General features: G+C 46.7%; 1 protein-coding gene across 4 annotated transcripts in view; it reads right to left on the minus strand.

The window, feature by feature from the left end:
• Nucleotides 1-18,604, minus strand: part of TOM1L2 (target of myb1 like 2 membrane trafficking protein) — a 120,476-nt gene that overhangs the window by 48,115 nt on the left and 53,757 nt on the right. For all 4 annotated transcript variants that reach the window (XM_058559536.1, XM_058559535.1, XM_058559538.1 and 1 more), the window contains exons 2-3: nt 10,317-10,401; nt 3,586-3,664 (exon numbers count right to left, since the gene is read on the minus strand). In XM_058559536.1, coding sequence (XP_058415519.1) covers nt 3,586-3,664; nt 10,317-10,401 — 164 coding nt within the window. The remainder of the gene's footprint in view (nt 1-3,585; nt 3,665-10,316; nt 10,402-18,604) is intronic.

Genomic DNA, 18,604 nt, shown 5'->3' on the forward strand with positions numbered 1-18,604 from the left:
TGGGAGTGGCTGTGGCGTGCCTCCACACTCAGGGCAGCAGTGGGCCAGGATGCACTTCTCACCTTCAGGGAACACATCCTTACGTTTTCTTAGACAGCAGACTTTAAAGTCAGTGTCCTAGCCTGGCCTTTGGGGCTCAGGTACACAGGCTTGGAAATGCCCTGGACAGGGGGCCATGTGCTACAGGGAAGCTCTGAAGCCTAGGCGAGCAGGAGGTCCTCCCTAGCTGGCAAGGGCCACTCAGCCGAGGAGGCACGGTGGTCCACTTCAGGCCACTCTGCCAAAAAGGCCCTCGGCAAACCTGTCCCTGCGGGTTGTAGGGCGTGAAACACACAGTGGCAATTTTCTAGAATGTAGTCAAAGCCCACAGAGTAAGCAAAAGGAGACTCCAAGCAATCAGAAATAGACATTTCAAGCCCATTCACTAAGGCCCAAGCAGAGAGCCCCTCAGGGCCTCTGACTAACTCCTATTTTGGGTAAATATTAACAATCTTGGCAGGTACAGATGTGAAGTTAGGAAAGGCCCACAAGTAGCAGGAAGACTGAGAGCGACTAACAGGGTAAGTGAAGACCAAGACAAAGAAGCCATAAAAGCAGACATGAGACCACGTAATGTGCACCAGGCTGGGGCCTTTGATGCAGGGACAATGGATCTACACACTTCATAAGTCTCCCAACGGCATCACTAGATCTGCAGGGAAGATCTGCAAAAAAACTTAGGAATAAATTTAACCAAGGAAGTGAATGATCCATACCCTGAAAATTATAAGACATTGATGAAAGAAATTGAAGACGACACAAATAAATGGAAAGATACCCTGTGTTCATGGCTTGGAAGAACTAATATTGTTAAAATGTCCATACTACCCAAAGCCATCTATAATTTCACAGAAATAGAAAAAATAATCCTAAAATTCACATGGAACCACAAAAGACCCTGAATAACCAAAGCAATCTTGAGAAAGAAGGACAAAACTGGAGGAATCACACTTCCTGATATCAAACTATATTACAAAGCTATAGTAATCAGAACAGTATGATACTGGCAGAAAAACAGACACATAAACCAATGGAACACAATCGAGAGTCCAGAAATAAACTCACACGGTCAACCAATATTTGACAAGAGAGCCAAGAAGACTCAATAGGGAAAGGATAGTCTCTTCAATACATGGTGCAGGGAACACTGGACAGCCACATGCAGAAGAATGAAATTGGATCACTATCTTACACCATTCACAAAAATTAACTCAAAATGGACTAAAGACTTAAATTAAGACCTGAAACTGTAAAACTATTAAAAGAAAACATAGGGAAAGTGCTCCTTGACATTGGTCTTAAATAGACATTAAATGGACTTAAATAGACATTTTTCCAAAGAAGACACACAAGTGGCCAACAGGTACATGAAAAGGTGTTCAACATTACTAATCATCAGAGAAATGCAAAGCAAAACCACAATAAAGTATCACCTCACACCTGTTAGAACAGCTACTATTAAAAAGGCAAGAGACAACAAGTGTTGGCAAGGACGTGGAGAAAAGGGAAGCCTTGGGCACTGTTGCTGGGAATGTAAATTGGTGCAGCCACTGTGGAACACAGTGTGGAGGTTCCTCAAAGAATTAAACATAGATCTACCATCAATCCAGCAATTCCACTTCTGGGTACACATCCAAAGGACATGAAAACAGGATATCGAAGAGAGATTTGCATTCTCATGTTCACGGCAGCATTACTCACAATAGCCAAGACATGGAAACAACCTAAGTGTCCACTGATGAGTGAACAGAATAAAGAAAATGTAGTGTATATATATACAATGGAATATTATTCCGCCTTAAAAAGAAAGGAAATCCTGACTTTTGTGACAACATGGATGGAACTTGGGGTCATTATGCTAAGTGAAATAAGTCAGATAGAGAAAGACAAATACTGTATGTTCTCGCTTATATGTAGACTCTAAAAAAGCCAAACTCATGGAAACAGAACAGAATAGTGGTTGTCAGGGGCTAGGGGGTGGGGAAAAAGGGGAGATGTTGGTCAAAGGTACAACTCCCAGCTACAAGATAAATAAGTTCTGGGGATCTAATGCACAGCATGGTAACTATAATTAATAATACTGTAGTATATACTTGAAAGTTGTTAAGAAAGTACATCTTAAATGCTATCACCACACACACAAAAAAGGTAATTATGAGAGGGTATGGAGGTGTTAACTAACCTTATTGTGGAAATCATTTTGTAATATATACGTGTATCAAATCATCACATCGTACGTCTTAAACTTTACTTACGTTATATGTCAATAATATTGTAATAAAGCTGGGGGGGAATAATAATAATAATAATAAAGACCATCAGGAAAGGTAAAACGATGCTTATCATGCTCTGTTGTGGGAAGGAAGTAAAGGCAGAGACCACTTGAGGAAGCTTTCCATCCACTACAGTTACCATGAAGTTGGGCGCGTCAAGTGACAGGCTTTAGAGCCCAGGAAAATGTCCCGACACGTTCAAGTTCACTCCCTGGTGACTTCAGTTACTGAAAACAATTCATTTTGGGCATCACTCTGGGTTTAGTGAATGCCATGGCTCAAATCCTGAGAAAAAACCAAAAGCTTTCAACTCTCTATTTCTCAACTGGTCTTTTTCTCCTTTACTATTCAAATCTCAATTCCCTGGCAGAGAACTCTCCTAAAAAGTTTTGGGTTTTCACTTGGGCAAAAAATCCAAACAGTTTCTCTGCTGTAAAAGGAAACATGTTATAGCCGTCTCCGATAAATAACAAACTATTCAAACCTACAGAGAAGCCCACGCACTGACCTGTTACAGTTTCCATTATAAGAATTCACTGTGGCCCAGATTTTGCCACATCTGAAGAACTGTTAGCTTTCAAGACAGAAATAACACCTGAAGCGGTCCCTTTTAATTTTCTGACATTTTAAGGAGGGCAAAAATCTGGTCTGTTCCTGAACGGAGTCACTTGGCTGACTCTTTCAAGAACCTCTGCAGCAGTGATCACTTTTTACCCCATAATCCACAGCTGGGTAGCTCTCTAGTTGTGTAGTCTGGACAAACCCCTAGACCTCTCTGAGCCTCAGTTTCTTCATCTGTGTGAGGGGGGTGATGAAACCTATTTTGGAAGGTTATTGTAAGCATTTGCATTAACATCTGAAAAGCTCAGCACAGTCCTCAGTAGGTACTCAGTGGAAGTTAGCATTTTTATAAAGAGGAAGCTGACAGCCAGTGAAGCAGCTAGCCTAGATGTCTCACAGCAGGCTGGTGGCCAAAAGGAGACCCAAACCTAGGCCTTTGGCTTCTCTGCGCTGGGCTTCTGCACTAGTCAGTGCTGCCCATGCCTTATCTTCTGCTGGTATACATGGATTGAAGCTCACTCCCCACTTCAGAGCAGGGCAAGAAAACCCAAGGGCACTGTGGGGAGGCTCTGCTGCACTCCAGCAGCACACGCACCACACCATCCACAGGAGGCTGTGCTGAGTGGACAGAGGGAAGGCCCTGTGAGTGGGGCAAGGCTAGGAGCACGGATTTTCCCGAACGCTTTCCCACTTCCAAGAGGGCAGCACTCACTGTTAATGCGAGCATCACCTCTCTGTAGTTCCGGTTCCCGTTCAGCCGCTTCTTCAGGGCTCGAATGGCATCCTTTGGCCTGAAGAAAAGGACATATTAAGATCCTTGCAAATTCTAGTTTGGGGTACTATCCTGCAGATTTGCCCCCATTTGTGTGAACTAGCATATATACAAGGTTATTTGCTGCAGCATGTTTGTAAATGTAAAAGATTGGAAACAAACTAAATGTCCATTGATATGACCAAATTAAATCATGTTTATGCACACAATGAAATACTGTGTAGCTGCAATATGGAGCAAACTCAAAGTCCCGTGAATAGAGTCCTCTGCAGAGCTGTGCAGGAGGGATGCTACTATCTGAGCTATAAAAAGACTGTGAACATACACATGGCACACCCAGCAAGGGGCAGAGAATCACAAGAAGCTGGGAACTTTGGCTGCCCCTTAGGAGGGGAACTGGGTGACAGAAGAGAAAGGGAAGTTTTCCACTGGACTGCCTTTTTGCAGGCCTTTTGAATTTTCTATCACTTGCAAGTATTATTTATTCAAAACAATAACTAACCCACTGGTCCGTGGGTATACTGAAGAAACCAGAGAGAGACGCAGAAGAGAGAATGGCCAGGCCTTGCTTAGGCCTGGAAGTTCAGCTCCTCCCTGGTTCCACGAAACTCCTTTTCCCCTGAGAAAACTTCAGTCTCCTCAAAACCAAGGAATTGTGTGTTCTTAGGTAATGAATCTGATATGGATTCCCAGAAGGAATCTCGTAGAATTACACGCTCCCCAGTTTACAAACGGGCCATGTTCGAAAGCTCCTTCACAAGCTGCTTGTTTGGAAACTGGAACACATTCTTCCTTAAATCACTGTTCTAACAGCCCTCTAAGAGCACCTATTAGGCGCAGCTCTTGCGTCTAACACGTTGTTTAATTTATTCTAAGCCAGGATTCAACCAAGTTGTGGGACTAAAAGCTACCTCTGGCGAGTGGGTTCCAGCCTTCCACCCATCGACACGTCAATATATCTGGGTCTTTCCAAAGCTGAACGTCCGTAAATCAGGGACCTCCTATTCCTATAGCTCTGAAATATTTGTGATCTATTTACGAAACGAAAAAGTCCTTTCAAATATGTGTGCGGAAGCAGGGAGAGTAGAAGGTGGAAGCTCTGCTGGTCAGCCCAATTTAGACAGAAATACACAGTAGCAAGGCAAGGCTTCTAAAGGAAATAAAAAAACACCCTGAGTCACCTATTTCCCATTCCCAACTTGCAACACAGCTGCCTGCAGGAATTCTTGGCTCCTGAGTTGGAGGGCTGATGCGATGAGGCTCTCTGGGGAATGGGTCCCTGCCAAGTGTGTTTGCAGTATGGCTGCAGTTTTCAAACAGGGATGCTGATTTCTGCAAATATGGGACTTGACAAGATCTCCGCTTTGAGGATTGTTTGTGGACTCGAGCTGATGAAGGTCAGCAGCTACTGGCCAGGGGTATGGATAAATTCCTCTCTCTCAAAGGCTCTGCCAAGCCACGGTTAGCCCTGACCCACGGCCGCCATCCCTCTCAACCCAGTCTCATTCCTCTCCTCTTGAACTTTCATGAAGCAGAAAACCGGGAATAGCCTCCGAGGGCTGCGATCCCTTACAGCTCACAGAGCATCAGCACACTCAGAGCTCTCCCGGGGTGGGGGTGATGCTGGTGGAGGGCAATCAGAGTCAGCAGGCTGGAGGGGTTGAGTTAATGTGAAAATTCATCCGCAGGAAGTACTGCCAGAGAGTGACTGGGTGAGCACAAAAGCAAGTATTTATCTCTCTCCCTGGGGAAGAAGCTTCAGAGAGGAGGATCAAAGGCATGTCAGAGGAATTGCAAAGTTTCAAGCAGCAGCAGCAGCAGATTAGACAGCATGGAGTTAGAAACAGGAAGAAAAGAGAGAAGGAAGAGTCAAGAGCCAAGATGGAGCAGGAAGAAAGGACTAGGAGGGAAGGCATGTGTGAGGTGCCCCAACACCCCGGCAGCTTTCGGAGGAAAGGTCAGGACCCTCAGGGCAATCCCCAAAGCCTCAGGATCTGGCCTCTGGCCATCGTTAGCCTCCCCAAAGCCTCCTTGACCCCAGACTCATAAGAGCCCTTCTTTGCAGTCATACGGAACCCAACTTGTCCTGCGGTCCCAGAACTGCCGCTTCTGAGACGCTTTCTCCTCATCCCCCAAGAGGACATGGCTGCCCCCCACCGTGAACACCCACTATGTATAACCTCGCTCCACTGCATTCACCTGGTGATTACTCCTCTGCGGCCCCTCCAGCTTAGAGGCTGAGGCACAGACGAAGATTCAACAAGCTGGGCAAGGTCCAGAGAAGGGTCATGAAGATGACCCAGGTCAGCGGATCCTCAGCAGAGCTGCACATCAGAATCGCCTGGGAAGCACTTATCAAATGCACACGTCTGTGCCCTAATTAGGTAGCTCTGGGTGAGGCCTGGTAAACAGGGTCTAAAGCATTCCTGGTCACTTATTCAGCCAGGTACTCCTTGTTAACGACCACGGATCCAGGGCACAAGGGACTGCCACACAAGGCCTCAGGCTGGAGGTGACCTTGGCCCTGGACATCAGGTAAAGCCCAGGGAGGGACCTGTGGGGCAGCTCACCAAATCTGCTCCCTCCAGGACCAGAGCCTCCCAGAGGTGAAGCTCTGAATAAATAAACGTGCAGGCAGAGCTTCAGTGGCTGGAGCCAGGTCCGCCTGGGCTTACCTCCTACATCTGCCCTTCCTAGCTGTGCTGTGAGACCTTTGGCAAGCGACCAAACCACTCTTTCAACATTAAAATGGGCTGTCCCTAGTTCATATGGCTGTTGGGGGTGCTGCATGAGCTGGTGCACTCCAGAGCTCAGCACAGGGGACTGGCACATGGCAATCTCAGAGAATGGCAGACAGGGTAAGGGCAGTGAAGCCACAAGATAGGGACTAATGGTACCCCATTTTATGTATGAGGAAACTGAGACAAAGGAGATGAAGTAACTCACTGAGGGTCACCTGGCAAGCGAGTGGAAGACCTAGGATTCCAGCCCAGGTGGGTAGCGTCAGGCTCTGTGCCCCTAATACCATTACATGTCCCTTCCTATGCACACATTGCACACACTGAGCTCCAGCCTAGGTGTCCCCTGTCTCCCCTGCCATACACCCACCTCACCTGGCTGACACCCTCATATTATGTAAGACTCCACTTGGGTGTCACCACTTTCAAGAAGACTTCGCTGCTGATAGCCCCAAGGCCAGCCAGCTGCCACTGCCCTAGTCTCTCTCCTTAGCTATTTACAGCTTCTCTCTTGGAGCACTCATCACGCTGTGTTATGATTATGTTCACATGCTTGCATTCCTCATCAGACTATGGGTTCCTTAGGGACTTCATGCATTTATTCACTTATTTAACAAATGTTTGTTAAGAGCCAATTATGTGTGCATTGTGCAGGTGCTGGGGATAAAATGGCGAGTAAAAGAGAATTCCTGCCCTCACGAAGCTCACAGTCTAGGAGGGACTGGGGGCGAGACAGACACTCTAACAAAGGTCAAAATATGTGTTTAAACTGTGATGAGCCTAAGTATAATATAGGGTATTATGAAATCACATACTAGGCAACTTACCCAAATTAGGAGAGAGGGGTGTCCAGGAAATGAGATTCAAACTGAGATCCAGTGACTGACAAGAAATCAATGGAAGGAGAGGTCAGGGGGAATAGAGAGAACAGCAGGGGCCAGGTACCTGAGCGTTAGCTGGACTTGTGGGGGTTTTCTCCCACTTAGGAAGAGATTTGGACATGACCTCACGGTAGAGGCAAGGACAGAGAACCCCCAGGAGTCACTGAGATGCTCTTCCTCAAAAACTCAGGAACAGGAGCGTGGGCTGCTTTAAGAGGAAGGTGCAACCAGGTCTTCTGTGAGTTGAGGATTGGAAAGGGAAGCTGACCCACCTCTCAGACCCTGGAGGGAGGCTTTAGCTCCTTTGGAATGAGGAAGCTTCTTTCCAACACCTATTGGTATATCCTTTAGATGTGTGGAGAACTGCAAACTGGGTACAGGAATGTGGGCAATTCAAGGAGCAGAAACGGGGCTGAAGAGGGAGGACAGGGGCCAGGGCCCCCAGTGCAGCAGCACAGGGGCCAGGGTAGCACACAGCAGCCATTAAGGACCTTTACCCTGAGCAAAGGCTTGTTAGCAAGGGAGTGACTTGATGGGTTCCGAGTTTCTAGGAGACCCTCTGCCTGCAGCGTGGAGAATGGACAGAGGGAAAGGGGCAAAGGTAGATGGATCACCTGGAGACCACAGCCTGATTCTAGAGGATGACACAGGAAGAAGCTTCACAACCTGACCTGAATCACCTTTCCAGCCTCTGCTCCAGACACTCCCTTTCCCCACTTCTTCCCTGTGCACCCAGACCATCTGTGTCCCCGACACACTGCCCTTTTCATGCCACCCTTAGCTATATGGCACACTTCTCTTCCCGCCATCCTTGAGGCCCCAGCCTGAACCCCACCCCTCCAGGAGGCATCCCCACTGCCTCTCCCTCTGAGTCCACAGCAATGTGCACATGCCTCAGCCAACAGCCTGCCTGGTCCTGCCCAGTGAGTGCCTCAAGAGCGGCCCTGGTGCACTCACCTTAGCATCCTGGAACTAGCTGCGTCTCCAACTGTGGGGTCAATAAATGTGTCTGGACAACTGGATAAATGAGCGAATGAGTGGTGTCTGAGGGGGACATGAGGAAGAAAAGAGCCCAAGTGGGTCTGAGGAAGATGACTAGTGTGAGGCCAGTTAGTATGGTATTAGAAATACATAGTCCCCAACAGCTGTTTGTGAATCACGTCCCTGTGCCAGGCACCGAGCTGACCACCTACATTTAGATGGCAGAAATATGCCATCTTTCACCAAAGACTCCCAAACTTACATCTCCAGTACAGGCCACTGCCCCAATGCCAGACTCCTCCGTGCCATGACCCTGTCAGCATCGCCCCCCGGGGGCTTCACTGGCAGATCTAAAGGATTTTAGCTGAACTTCTGATCTCTGCACCCTCGGCCTGCTCTACCTCAGGAAATAACTATGCCATCCCTAGCTGTTCAGACCCCAGACCTTGGAGTTATCCTTGACTCTTCTCTCATGCCCACACTGGCAAATTCTACTGGCTCCACCTTCTAAATACATTCAGAATCTGATCAATTCTCATTCCCTCCCCCCTACTATCATCCTGGTCACAGCTGGTCATCATCTCACAACAGGATTATTGTAATAACCTCCTAACTGGTTTCCCTGTTTCTGCCCTTGGCTCACCCCCAGGCAGGCCACTCTGAACCCTGTAGCCAGAATGATCTCTTTAAAATGAACGTTAGACCACGCCCTTCTCTGCTCAAATCCTCCCAGGGATCCCCCTCTCACCTTGAGTCAAAGAGTCCTTGTGGTGCCTGCGTTATCTGGATCCTCACATCTCTGACCTCATCTCCAGCACCCTCTTCTCTGTCTCCACTCCAGCCCCACTAGCCTCCTTGCTGTTTTTCAAACACATGGGACACCCTCTCTCCCAGGACTTCTGTGCTTGTTGTTCCCTGTGCTGGAAAGTTCTCCCTGGTATAACCGTCACACCTCACCCTCTCATTTCCTTCAAGGCTTTGCTCAAGGTTACCCTCTCAGTGAGGCTTTCCTTGATTACTCTATTTAAAATTGCTAATTCCCAGCCTTCTCCTTCCCTATCTCCCTTCCAAGCTTCATTTCTCTGCATAGTCTTCTCACCAGCTGACCACATTATATGTTCTAGTTATCTTGTTTATGGCCTGCCTCTCCTCTCGAGACTGTCAGCTCCCAAGGAGAGGGAGTCTGCCTGTCCTGTTCACTATTGTGTCCTCAGTACTGACACGAGGGCCCAGCACAAAGCAGTCACTCAGCAAATATTTGTTGAATGAAAGCAGGACCAACCTTAAGAGGTTGGTGCTCACTTTTTCACGGCAAGGCTGTAAGAGACAGGGCCTAGATGCAAGCCCATGGCTGCCTGAGTCCAGGCTGTTCTCCTCACCACGCCCCTCACCAAGAGGGCGTGGCCACAGTAAATTCTGTTTTTATGGTGTGGACAGAGGGCCAGATACAGACTAATTTGGAAGAAGTATAAATAGAATGTAGCTGTAATGTAGAAGAGGATATATAGTGCACAACAACAAGAAGAACAGAGCCGGAAGCCCAGGGATGCGAGAGAGGCGGCCTGTGGGTTAAGTCCACTCATGCCAGAAACCCTGGCTGCTCTGTGCCTCACACGTATTTTCTCACTCCCTGCCTTCCTCTACAGACACCATGGGCTCTCTCTGACTCCTGAGGCTCCAGTCCAGCAAAGCAGGGCAGAGATAGCCCCACATCTGTGGAGGGGAGGCAGAGGCCGGGAAGGAGGGGCAAGAGGAGGTAATGATCTGGTTGCAGAGACTAACGACCACTGGGAACCAAGTAACTAAGCAACTTTGTTTTCACTTGTGATCAAAAGCAGGTTATTAAAAGGTCATCACTGGTCTAACTCAGGCACTGCCACCGGGGGAGTTAGGGGGGAGTTGGGCAGGAAGAGGAAAGATAATTAAGAGTGTCAGCTTATTAAATGCCAAAGTAAACACACCAAAAACAAAACAAAAAGTAAAACACCTGACACCCTTAAACCCCAAGAGGCCTTGAGTGACACCCAGGAGCTGACAAGCTTCACAGGAGGGGGTGGGGGAGCACACGTACCCTTCCTCCGTCTCATTGATGATGTCACAGATCTCCATGTTCAACGTCCAGTCCTCGCTTTGCAGGGAGCCATCTGTTGCCTTTTCTGTAAAGACAGAGAGAAAACTGGTTTACCTTCCTCCTGGAATAAGGGGGCTCTGGCAAGAAACAGGAAGGGACCAGAACCACTACATTCTCCTCCCAAGCACATGGGTTGAACCAACACAGCAGTTCTAGGGGTGCTGCTTTTACAAGAGATCCGGGCCTGAGGGCTGATGCCACATCACTGTCCTTTATTCACCAAACTCCCCCTCAGGCTCATGACAGGCCTGAGCCATCAAACATCACCCAACACAGGGAGATGTTAAGTTTACTAGCCCACAGACTCTGGAGCCAAACTACCTGGGTTCAAATACAGGCTCCACCACTTACTAGCTGTGCAACCCTGGGCAAATTACTTAACCTCTATGTGCCCAGTTTCCCCACTGGTAAGCTAGTGAAAACAACAGTACCTACCCCATAGAGTAGTTATGATAATTACATGGGATAATATACGTAAAAGCGCTTGGAATAGAGCCTGGCACAAAGACAGCACTATTAGGTATTTGCTATTATAATTATTATGATTCAACTTCAGCAGTTAAAAGCCACATTTAGAATAAGGGGGAGGAAGAGGGACCATTATTTTTTAAGCCACGGCCAGGCATGCTGTTAGGTGTTTTACATACAGGATTTTATTTCATCCACAAAACAACTTCCTGACCATTCAGTGGGAAAAGACAGTCTTTTCAACAGATGGTGCTGGGAAAACTGGATATCCACATGCAAAAGAACAAAGTTGGACTCTTATCTTACAACATATACAAAAATGAACTCCAAATGGATAAAAGACATAAACCAAAGAGCTAAAACTATAAAACTCTTAGAAGAAAACATAAGGCAAATACTTTATGATATTGCATTTGGCAATGATTTCATTGATATGACACCAAAAACACAGACAACAAAAGAAAAAAGATAGATAACTTGGACCACATCAAAATTAAAACCTTTCTGTGCATCAAAGGACACAACATCAAAGAGTAGAAAGGCAACCTATGGAATGGGAGAAAATATTTGCAAATCACATATCTGATAAGGAGTTAATACCCAGAATATATAAAGAACTCTTACAACTCAACAACAAAAAAAACAAACCACCCAATTAAAAAATGGGCAAAGGATCTGAACAGACATTTCTCCAAAGAAGATATAGAGATGGCCAACAAGCACATGAAAAAAATGCTCAACATCACTAACAATTAGGGAAATGCATATCAAAACCACAGTGAGATATCACCTCATAACCATTAGGATAGCTAGTATCAAAAAAAAAAAAAAAAAAAGAAAAGGACAAGTATAGGTGAGAATGCGGAGAAACTGGAACGCTTGTGCACTGTTGTTGGGAATATAAAATGATGTAGCCGCTATGGAAAATAATATAGTGGTTCCTCAAAAAATTAAAAATAGAATACCATTATCCAGCAATTCCATTTCTGGATATATATCCAAAAGAATTAAAAGCAGGGTCTCTAAGAGATATTTGTAGACCCACGTTCATAGCAGTATTATTCATAATAGCCAAAAGTTAGAAGCAACCCAGGTGTCCATTGACAGGTGAATGGATAACAAGATTGTGGTAAACGCATACACTGGAATATTATTCAGGGAGGAAATTCTGATACATGCTACAACATGGATGAACCTTGAGGACATTATGCTAAGTGAAATGAGCCAGACACAAAAAGACAAATACTGCATGATTCCACTTATAAGAGGTACCTAGAGTTGTCAAATTCATAGAGAGAAAATAGAATGGTATTTGCCTGGGGTTGGGGTGAGGGGTATGGGGAGTTGCTGTTTAATGGATATAGAATTTCAGTTTTGCAAGATGAAAAAGTTCTGGAGATTGGTTGCACAACAATGTGAATGTACTTAACACTTAAAAAATTGTTAAGATAGCAAATTTTATGTTACGTTTAACACAATTTAAAAATGTTTTAAATAAAATTTTAAAAAGACAACCCCCTAAGGTTGGCATTATTCCCTCCCACATTTAAAAAGAAGGAAAGGAGGCTCAGCAAGGTTGGGTACTCAGCCAGGATCACATAACTGAATTGGTGCCAACACTCCATCTCAGCTCTGTCTATCTCCAAAGCCTCAGCATTTGTATGACGCTGCCCCACCTACCAGCAAAGCTGGAGTTCAGATCTGAAGCTGATATCTTAGGCAAATTCTAAACCCGCCCTATCCTAACTGTGCAGTTCACGAGAGGGATACCATCACCACCATTTTTTTCCAGCTTTATTGAGAAATAATTGACATACATCACTGTATAAGTTTAAGGTATACAGCATGATGGTTTGATTTACACATATTGTGAAATGATTATCACAATAGGTTTAGTTAACATTCATCATCTCACATAGATACAATAAAAAGGAAAAAAATTTCTCCTTGTGACGAGAACGCTTAAGATCTACTCTCTTAACAACTTTCAATTATAGTAGTCACGTTGTGCATTACGATCTTAGTGCTTATTTATCTTATAACTGGAAGTTTGTACCTTTTAACCACCTTCCTCCAATTCCCCCTCCCTCCACGCCCTCGTCTCTGGTAACCACAAATCTGATCTCTTTTTCTATGAGTTTGGTGGGTTTTTTGGGGTTTTTTTACATTCCACATACAAGTGAGATCATACAGTATTTGTCTTTTTTTTGTCTGACTTATTTCACTTAGCATAATGCCTTCAAGGTCCATCCAAGTTGTCACAAATGGTAGGATTTCCTTGTTTTTGGTTTTTCGGGTTTTTTTTTTTTTTTTTTTTGCTGAGGAAGATTCGCCCTGAGCTAACATCTGTTGCCAATCTTCCCCTTTTTGCTTGAAGAAGATTTGCCCTGAGCTAACATCTGTGCCGATCTTCCTCTATTTTGTATGTGGGGTGCCGCCACAGCATGGCCGCCGACGAGTGGTGTAGGTCCATGCCCGGGAACCAAACCTGGGCCGCCAAAGTGGAGCGCACCAAACTTAAGCACGAGGCCATGGGGCTGGCCCCAGGATTTCCTCGTTTTTTATGGCTAAATAATATTCCATTGTGTGCGTGTGTGTGTGTGTGTGTGTGTGTATATATATATATATATATATATCACAACCTTATCCGTTCATCCATCGATGGACACTTAGGTTGTTTCCAAGTCTTGGCTATTGTAAATAATGCTGCTGTGAATGTGGGGGTGCAGATATCTTTTCAAGTTAGTGTTGTCATTCCCTTTGGATATATACTCAGAAATGGAATTGCTGAATCACATGGTAATTCTATTTTTAATTTTTTGAGGAACTTCTATACTATTTTCCATAGTGGCTGTACCAGTTTACATTCCCACCAACAGTGCACAAGGGTTCCCTTTTCTCCACATCCTTGCCAGCATTTGTTATCTCATCTTTTTTTTTTTTTTTTTTTGAGGAAGATCAGCCCTGAGCTAACATCCATGCCAATCCTCCTCTTTTTTTGCTGAGGAAGACAGGCCCTGAGCTAACATCTATTGCCAATCCTCCTGTTTTTTTTCCCCTTTTCTCCCCAAAGCCCCAGTAGATAGTTGTATGTCATAGTTGCACATCCCTCTAGTTGCTGTATGTGGGATGCCGCCTCAGCGTGGCCGGACAAGCGATGCATCGGTGCGCACCCGGGATCCGAACCCGGGCCGCCAGTAGCAGAGCGCACGCACTTAACCGCTAAGCCACGGGGCCGGCCCCAGGATGTTAATCCCTTATCAGATACTGGTTTGCAAATATTTTTTCCCATTCCGTAGATTGTCTTTTCACTTTCTTGATGGTTTCTTTTGCTGTGCGGAAGCTTTGTAGTTTGATGTAGTCCCACTTGTTTACTTGCAATTTTGTTGCTTGTGGGTTAGTTGTGATTTCCAAAAAATTATTACCAAGACCTAAGTCAAGGAGCTTTTTTCCTGTTTTCTTCTAATATTTTCATGGTTTCAGGTCTTACATTTAAATCTTTAACCCATTTCAAGTTAACTTTTGTGAGTGGTGTAAGATAGAGGTCAAGTTTCATTCTTTTTCATGTGAATATTCAATTTTCCCAGGACCATTTATTAAAGAGACTGTCTTTTCTCCATTGAGTATTCTTGACTCCCTTATCAAATATTAGTTGAACATATATGCTGGGGTTTGTTTCTGGGCTCTCAATTCTGTTCCACTGATCTATTTGTCCGTTTTTATGACAGTACAATACTGTTTTAATTACTATAGCTTTACAGTATAGCTTGAAATCAGGAAGTGTGATGCCTCATCCCCACTATTTTAACAAAAACTTCATGCACCCCAAGCTTCCACTGATACTCAATAAAACAGATGACCTCTGCACATGCTGGAAGCATCCTTGTTTTACCAGATGCAACTACGGAGAAGTGACACTTGTTTTTTACATAACATTCTGGAACTCACACATCCAAACAAGGGCTGTACTTACAAGCAGTGACAACATACTCCAAAAACATAGCTATTGCTCAAAACATTTGTGCAACAGCCTTTAGTCTGCATTAAAAAGCCTCACTGTTTTAATTTTTACCAAAAAGGATATATCCCCAACTTTCTCACCCTCTTTATTCATCACCCTTGGCAACCAAAGACTCTCTACCCCCTGAAGAAGCAAACCCTCCCACAAACGGTGAGAATCTGCCTCAGATGAATGCCATGTGTGCAGCGGACTGTGCAGGATACTGGGAAGGCTCCGAGATCTGGGGAACCCTAAACCGAGGTCCACAGATGATGCCAGTGTGGCAGGGACAGAGGCAGCGTTTGATGTCTGCCTACAAGAAGAGGCAATAGAGACTGTTCAGAGCCAGATAGGCCCCACAGATGCTGCTCCCCTCCTCCCACCCACTGCATGCATGTGGAAGAGAGGCCACATCACAAAGCTAGTTAAGTGGCACTGCTAGTCCTATAGGGCAAATTAGAGCCAAGCGGCAGGAGGGAGCAGCCAGGGTGGGAAGGGGGGGGTGGGGGTAGGCACCCAGGAAGAATGGCTCACAGCACCATTATAGTCTAGAGAAGAAAAGACAGAGGCTACAGGAATGCTGAAGGGGGCGGCAGGGAGCAGCATCTAGCTCTGGGACAGCAGTGTCCTCCCGCCGCCTAAAGGCTTTGCCGGGAGGCAGGAGAGGCCCTGACAGTCTGGGAGGCTGCAGCAAGGTTCCCAAGCTGGTAGGCACGTGAATGAAATGATCTCCAGCCCACTGCTCTCCCTGCCACATTCCGCTGTCTCTGAACAGTCCTCCCCTTCAAGGTGTCCACTCCCAGAAGAGGGTGGAGGTGGAAGAGGTGTCACTCCTAGGGTCACATACAGTAGGGGAGTGTCTGGTCACAAAGCCAGCAGCCTCCTCAGAGGGGGCCGATCCTAATAAAGCTGCTCTGCCTGCAGGCCTGGGCTTGCAGCCCTTCTGAGCCTGCCAGGGGAGAGGCCAGCTGGCCAAAGGGCCTTCCTGCACCGGTCATCTGTCCCTGTCACAGCACGGCTGCGGCACAGACTCTCGTGGGGAAGAAAGTACCGCGACTGCACTTTGGTAGGGCCACAAGAGACACTGTCTTGGGAGGCTTAATAGAGGAAATATTATCAATGAAATCTCATTTCCAAGTTCAGTTTAGCAGCAGAATCCATTAACCTTATATTCACCCTCTCCTTCCTCTAATAATACTGGGAAGGGTTCAAAGGCATGATAACTTATCCTCAGGGTCAGTGCATTCTATTCAATTACTGGGATTCAGAGTTTTCAAGCTAAAAGATATATACTCGTTTTGATTATAAAGAACCAACCCAAAAAGACTGCTTCTTTGTTTTCATTTTGCTGGAAATGCCACACAAACACCACCACGGGTATTTGGTTCTGCTGAAACACATGTGGGAAGTAAGGCTGACAAAGGAGCTCAAATCAGTTCTTATTTTTCTTTCCTCATAAAAGAATTCCCAGCAACAGGAGCAAAGTTGTATCTGATTGCCTCCGGAACTGCGGCCACTCCTTGTGGGCTCCCTCACTCAGTACTGTCCCCAGGACAGAGGAAGCAAAATTCAATCTCATTTCTTTTGTCATGTACATCGTCAAAACCTAAAATAAATCCTGGTGCAACAGCAAAAACACAATCCTCCAGGGAGCAATGGGGCAAGTCATTCTTACCAGCCAGCCCTCGGATTGGATAAAGAGCAAAACACTAGCGACCCTAGTTGCAAAGGGCTGACCTCTCAGAGGTCTTGGTGATATGCTAATGACCAGGGGCTGCACTGGGCTGGGCAGGGCAGGGCTGGGCAGTGCAGGGTAGGATTGGCCAGGATTGGGCAGGGCAGGGTTGGGCAGGGCAGGGCTGGGCAGGACTGGACTGGGCAGGGTTGGGCAGGGCAGGGCAGGATTGGGCAGGGTTGGGCAGGGCAGGGCAGGGTAGGATTGGGCTGGGCAGGGCTAAACAGGGCAGGACTAGGCAGGGCTGGGCAGGGCAGGGCTGGACTGGGCAGGGCTGGGCAGGGCAGGATTGGGCTGGGCAGGGCTGGGCAGGGCAGGGCAGGAAGGCTGAGCAGGGCAGAGCAGGGCTGGGTAGGGCTGAGCAGGGCAGACATAGCTCCCATAAAACCTTCAGTGCAAGAGACCATGTCATCCTGATGCTGTTGCCAAAGCATTTTCTCCATTCAGAAAAGGGTGACTCGCGCCTGGCGTAGGCTGGGGGCCAGAATGCCCTGAAGCTTCGACCCGAACAGCAATGATACTGCTCTCTCTGGCATGGTGTTTCTGCCCCCCTACCCTCCCATGCAGTCTGAAATCCAAGGCAGTCCTGCTGGGAGGAGCCTCACAATCCAGTGGCTTGGTTTCTTGGCTGCCGCTTTCTACACTTGGATGTTAAATATAGTGACGTCAGAAGCAGCCAGAACCAGAAGGCAAAAGGGGGCTGGTTTTAGCATTTTGCATTCAACAACATCCCTTTGGTGAGAATGGAGGAAAAAACAGACAAACTATCTACCTCCTTAATCATCAAGAATGTGGATAGAAGCCCAGAGGTGCCAGCACAAAGAAACGGCATTCAGGGTTGCTTCGTGCCGGAAAGCACGTGTGGAGAAAGAAGAAAAAGGGGTTTGGATGGGCAGGAAGCTCATCTGATAATATGCACCAATAATATGAGATGAACCTTCTGGGTTACTATGTGAGAGGCAGGTTGGCATCTACCAGTCAGGCGGAAAGAAAAATCACTCCCAACATTCTACACAGAGCCATTATTGCCCATTGCTTCAGATTCCTACATGCTCTGTGAATGGTAACTGCAGCTGTTCCGCTTCCAGTGGAGAGACAAGAGAATGAATTTGAAATACTCATCCCTACTTTACAGGACGTCCTTTCCTATGACAGCTGTCCCCATTCCTCCTTTGCCCCTCTTTTTTTTTTTTTTTTGTGAGGAAGATCAGCCCTGAGCTAACATCCATGCCAATCCTCCTCTTTTTGCTGAGGAAGACTGGCCCTGGGCTAACATCTGTGCCCATCTTCCTCCACTTTATGTGGGATGCCACCACAGCATGGCTTGACAAGCGGTGCGTCGGCGCGTGCCCAGGATCCGAACCCGGGCCACCAGCAGCGGAGCACGTGCACTTAACCGCTACGCCATGGGGCCGGCCCCCAGCCCCTCTTAAAAGGAAGAAAACAGGGCCAGAAGAAGGTCCACAAAGTACTATCTGATCAGCCTGCAGACAACCATGAGGCAGCTTTCTCTGTAACTTGAAGGCAAAATAAAACCCCTTGGTCTATGCCATTTACCTGAGATTGACAGGGCCTGAGACGTGCCATGCATTGTCCTTGGAGCTGAGGAGAGGAAGACCTTAACACTCTGCCTTAAGAGGTCAGCACAATGGAGAGGCAGCTAGGCTGTCCGTCACGATACAGTCCAGTCTGAGCCTGAGGACAACCACAGCACTCTGGGTGGCTTTGATAACTGTGCCCTGGTGCCAAGGAGCTGGGAAGGAGATTAATGGCACTCCCCACACCCACTGTGACGGACAACAGCCTGCCTCTTTAAGTAGAGCACACAGGACCACAAGACAAGCCAGAAAGAGCGAGCCAGAGACTGTGTGAAGTCCCAGAGGAAGCAACTAAGCCTCTGTCTCTCACTCGCAGCTAGAGAGAGCACCGGGGGAGGGCATGATGTAGAACAGTTGTTCCCAACCTTGGCTGCAGGTTAGAATCACTAAGAAGCTTTTAAAAAATATTCCTTCCTAAGTGCCCCCC

The sequence above is a fragment of the Diceros bicornis genome, chromosome 18 (genome assembly GCF_020826845.1).
Source record: "Diceros bicornis minor isolate mBicDic1 chromosome 18, mDicBic1.mat.cur, whole genome shotgun sequence".
Classification (NCBI taxonomy): Eukaryota; Metazoa; Chordata; class Mammalia; order Perissodactyla; family Rhinocerotidae; genus Diceros; species Diceros bicornis.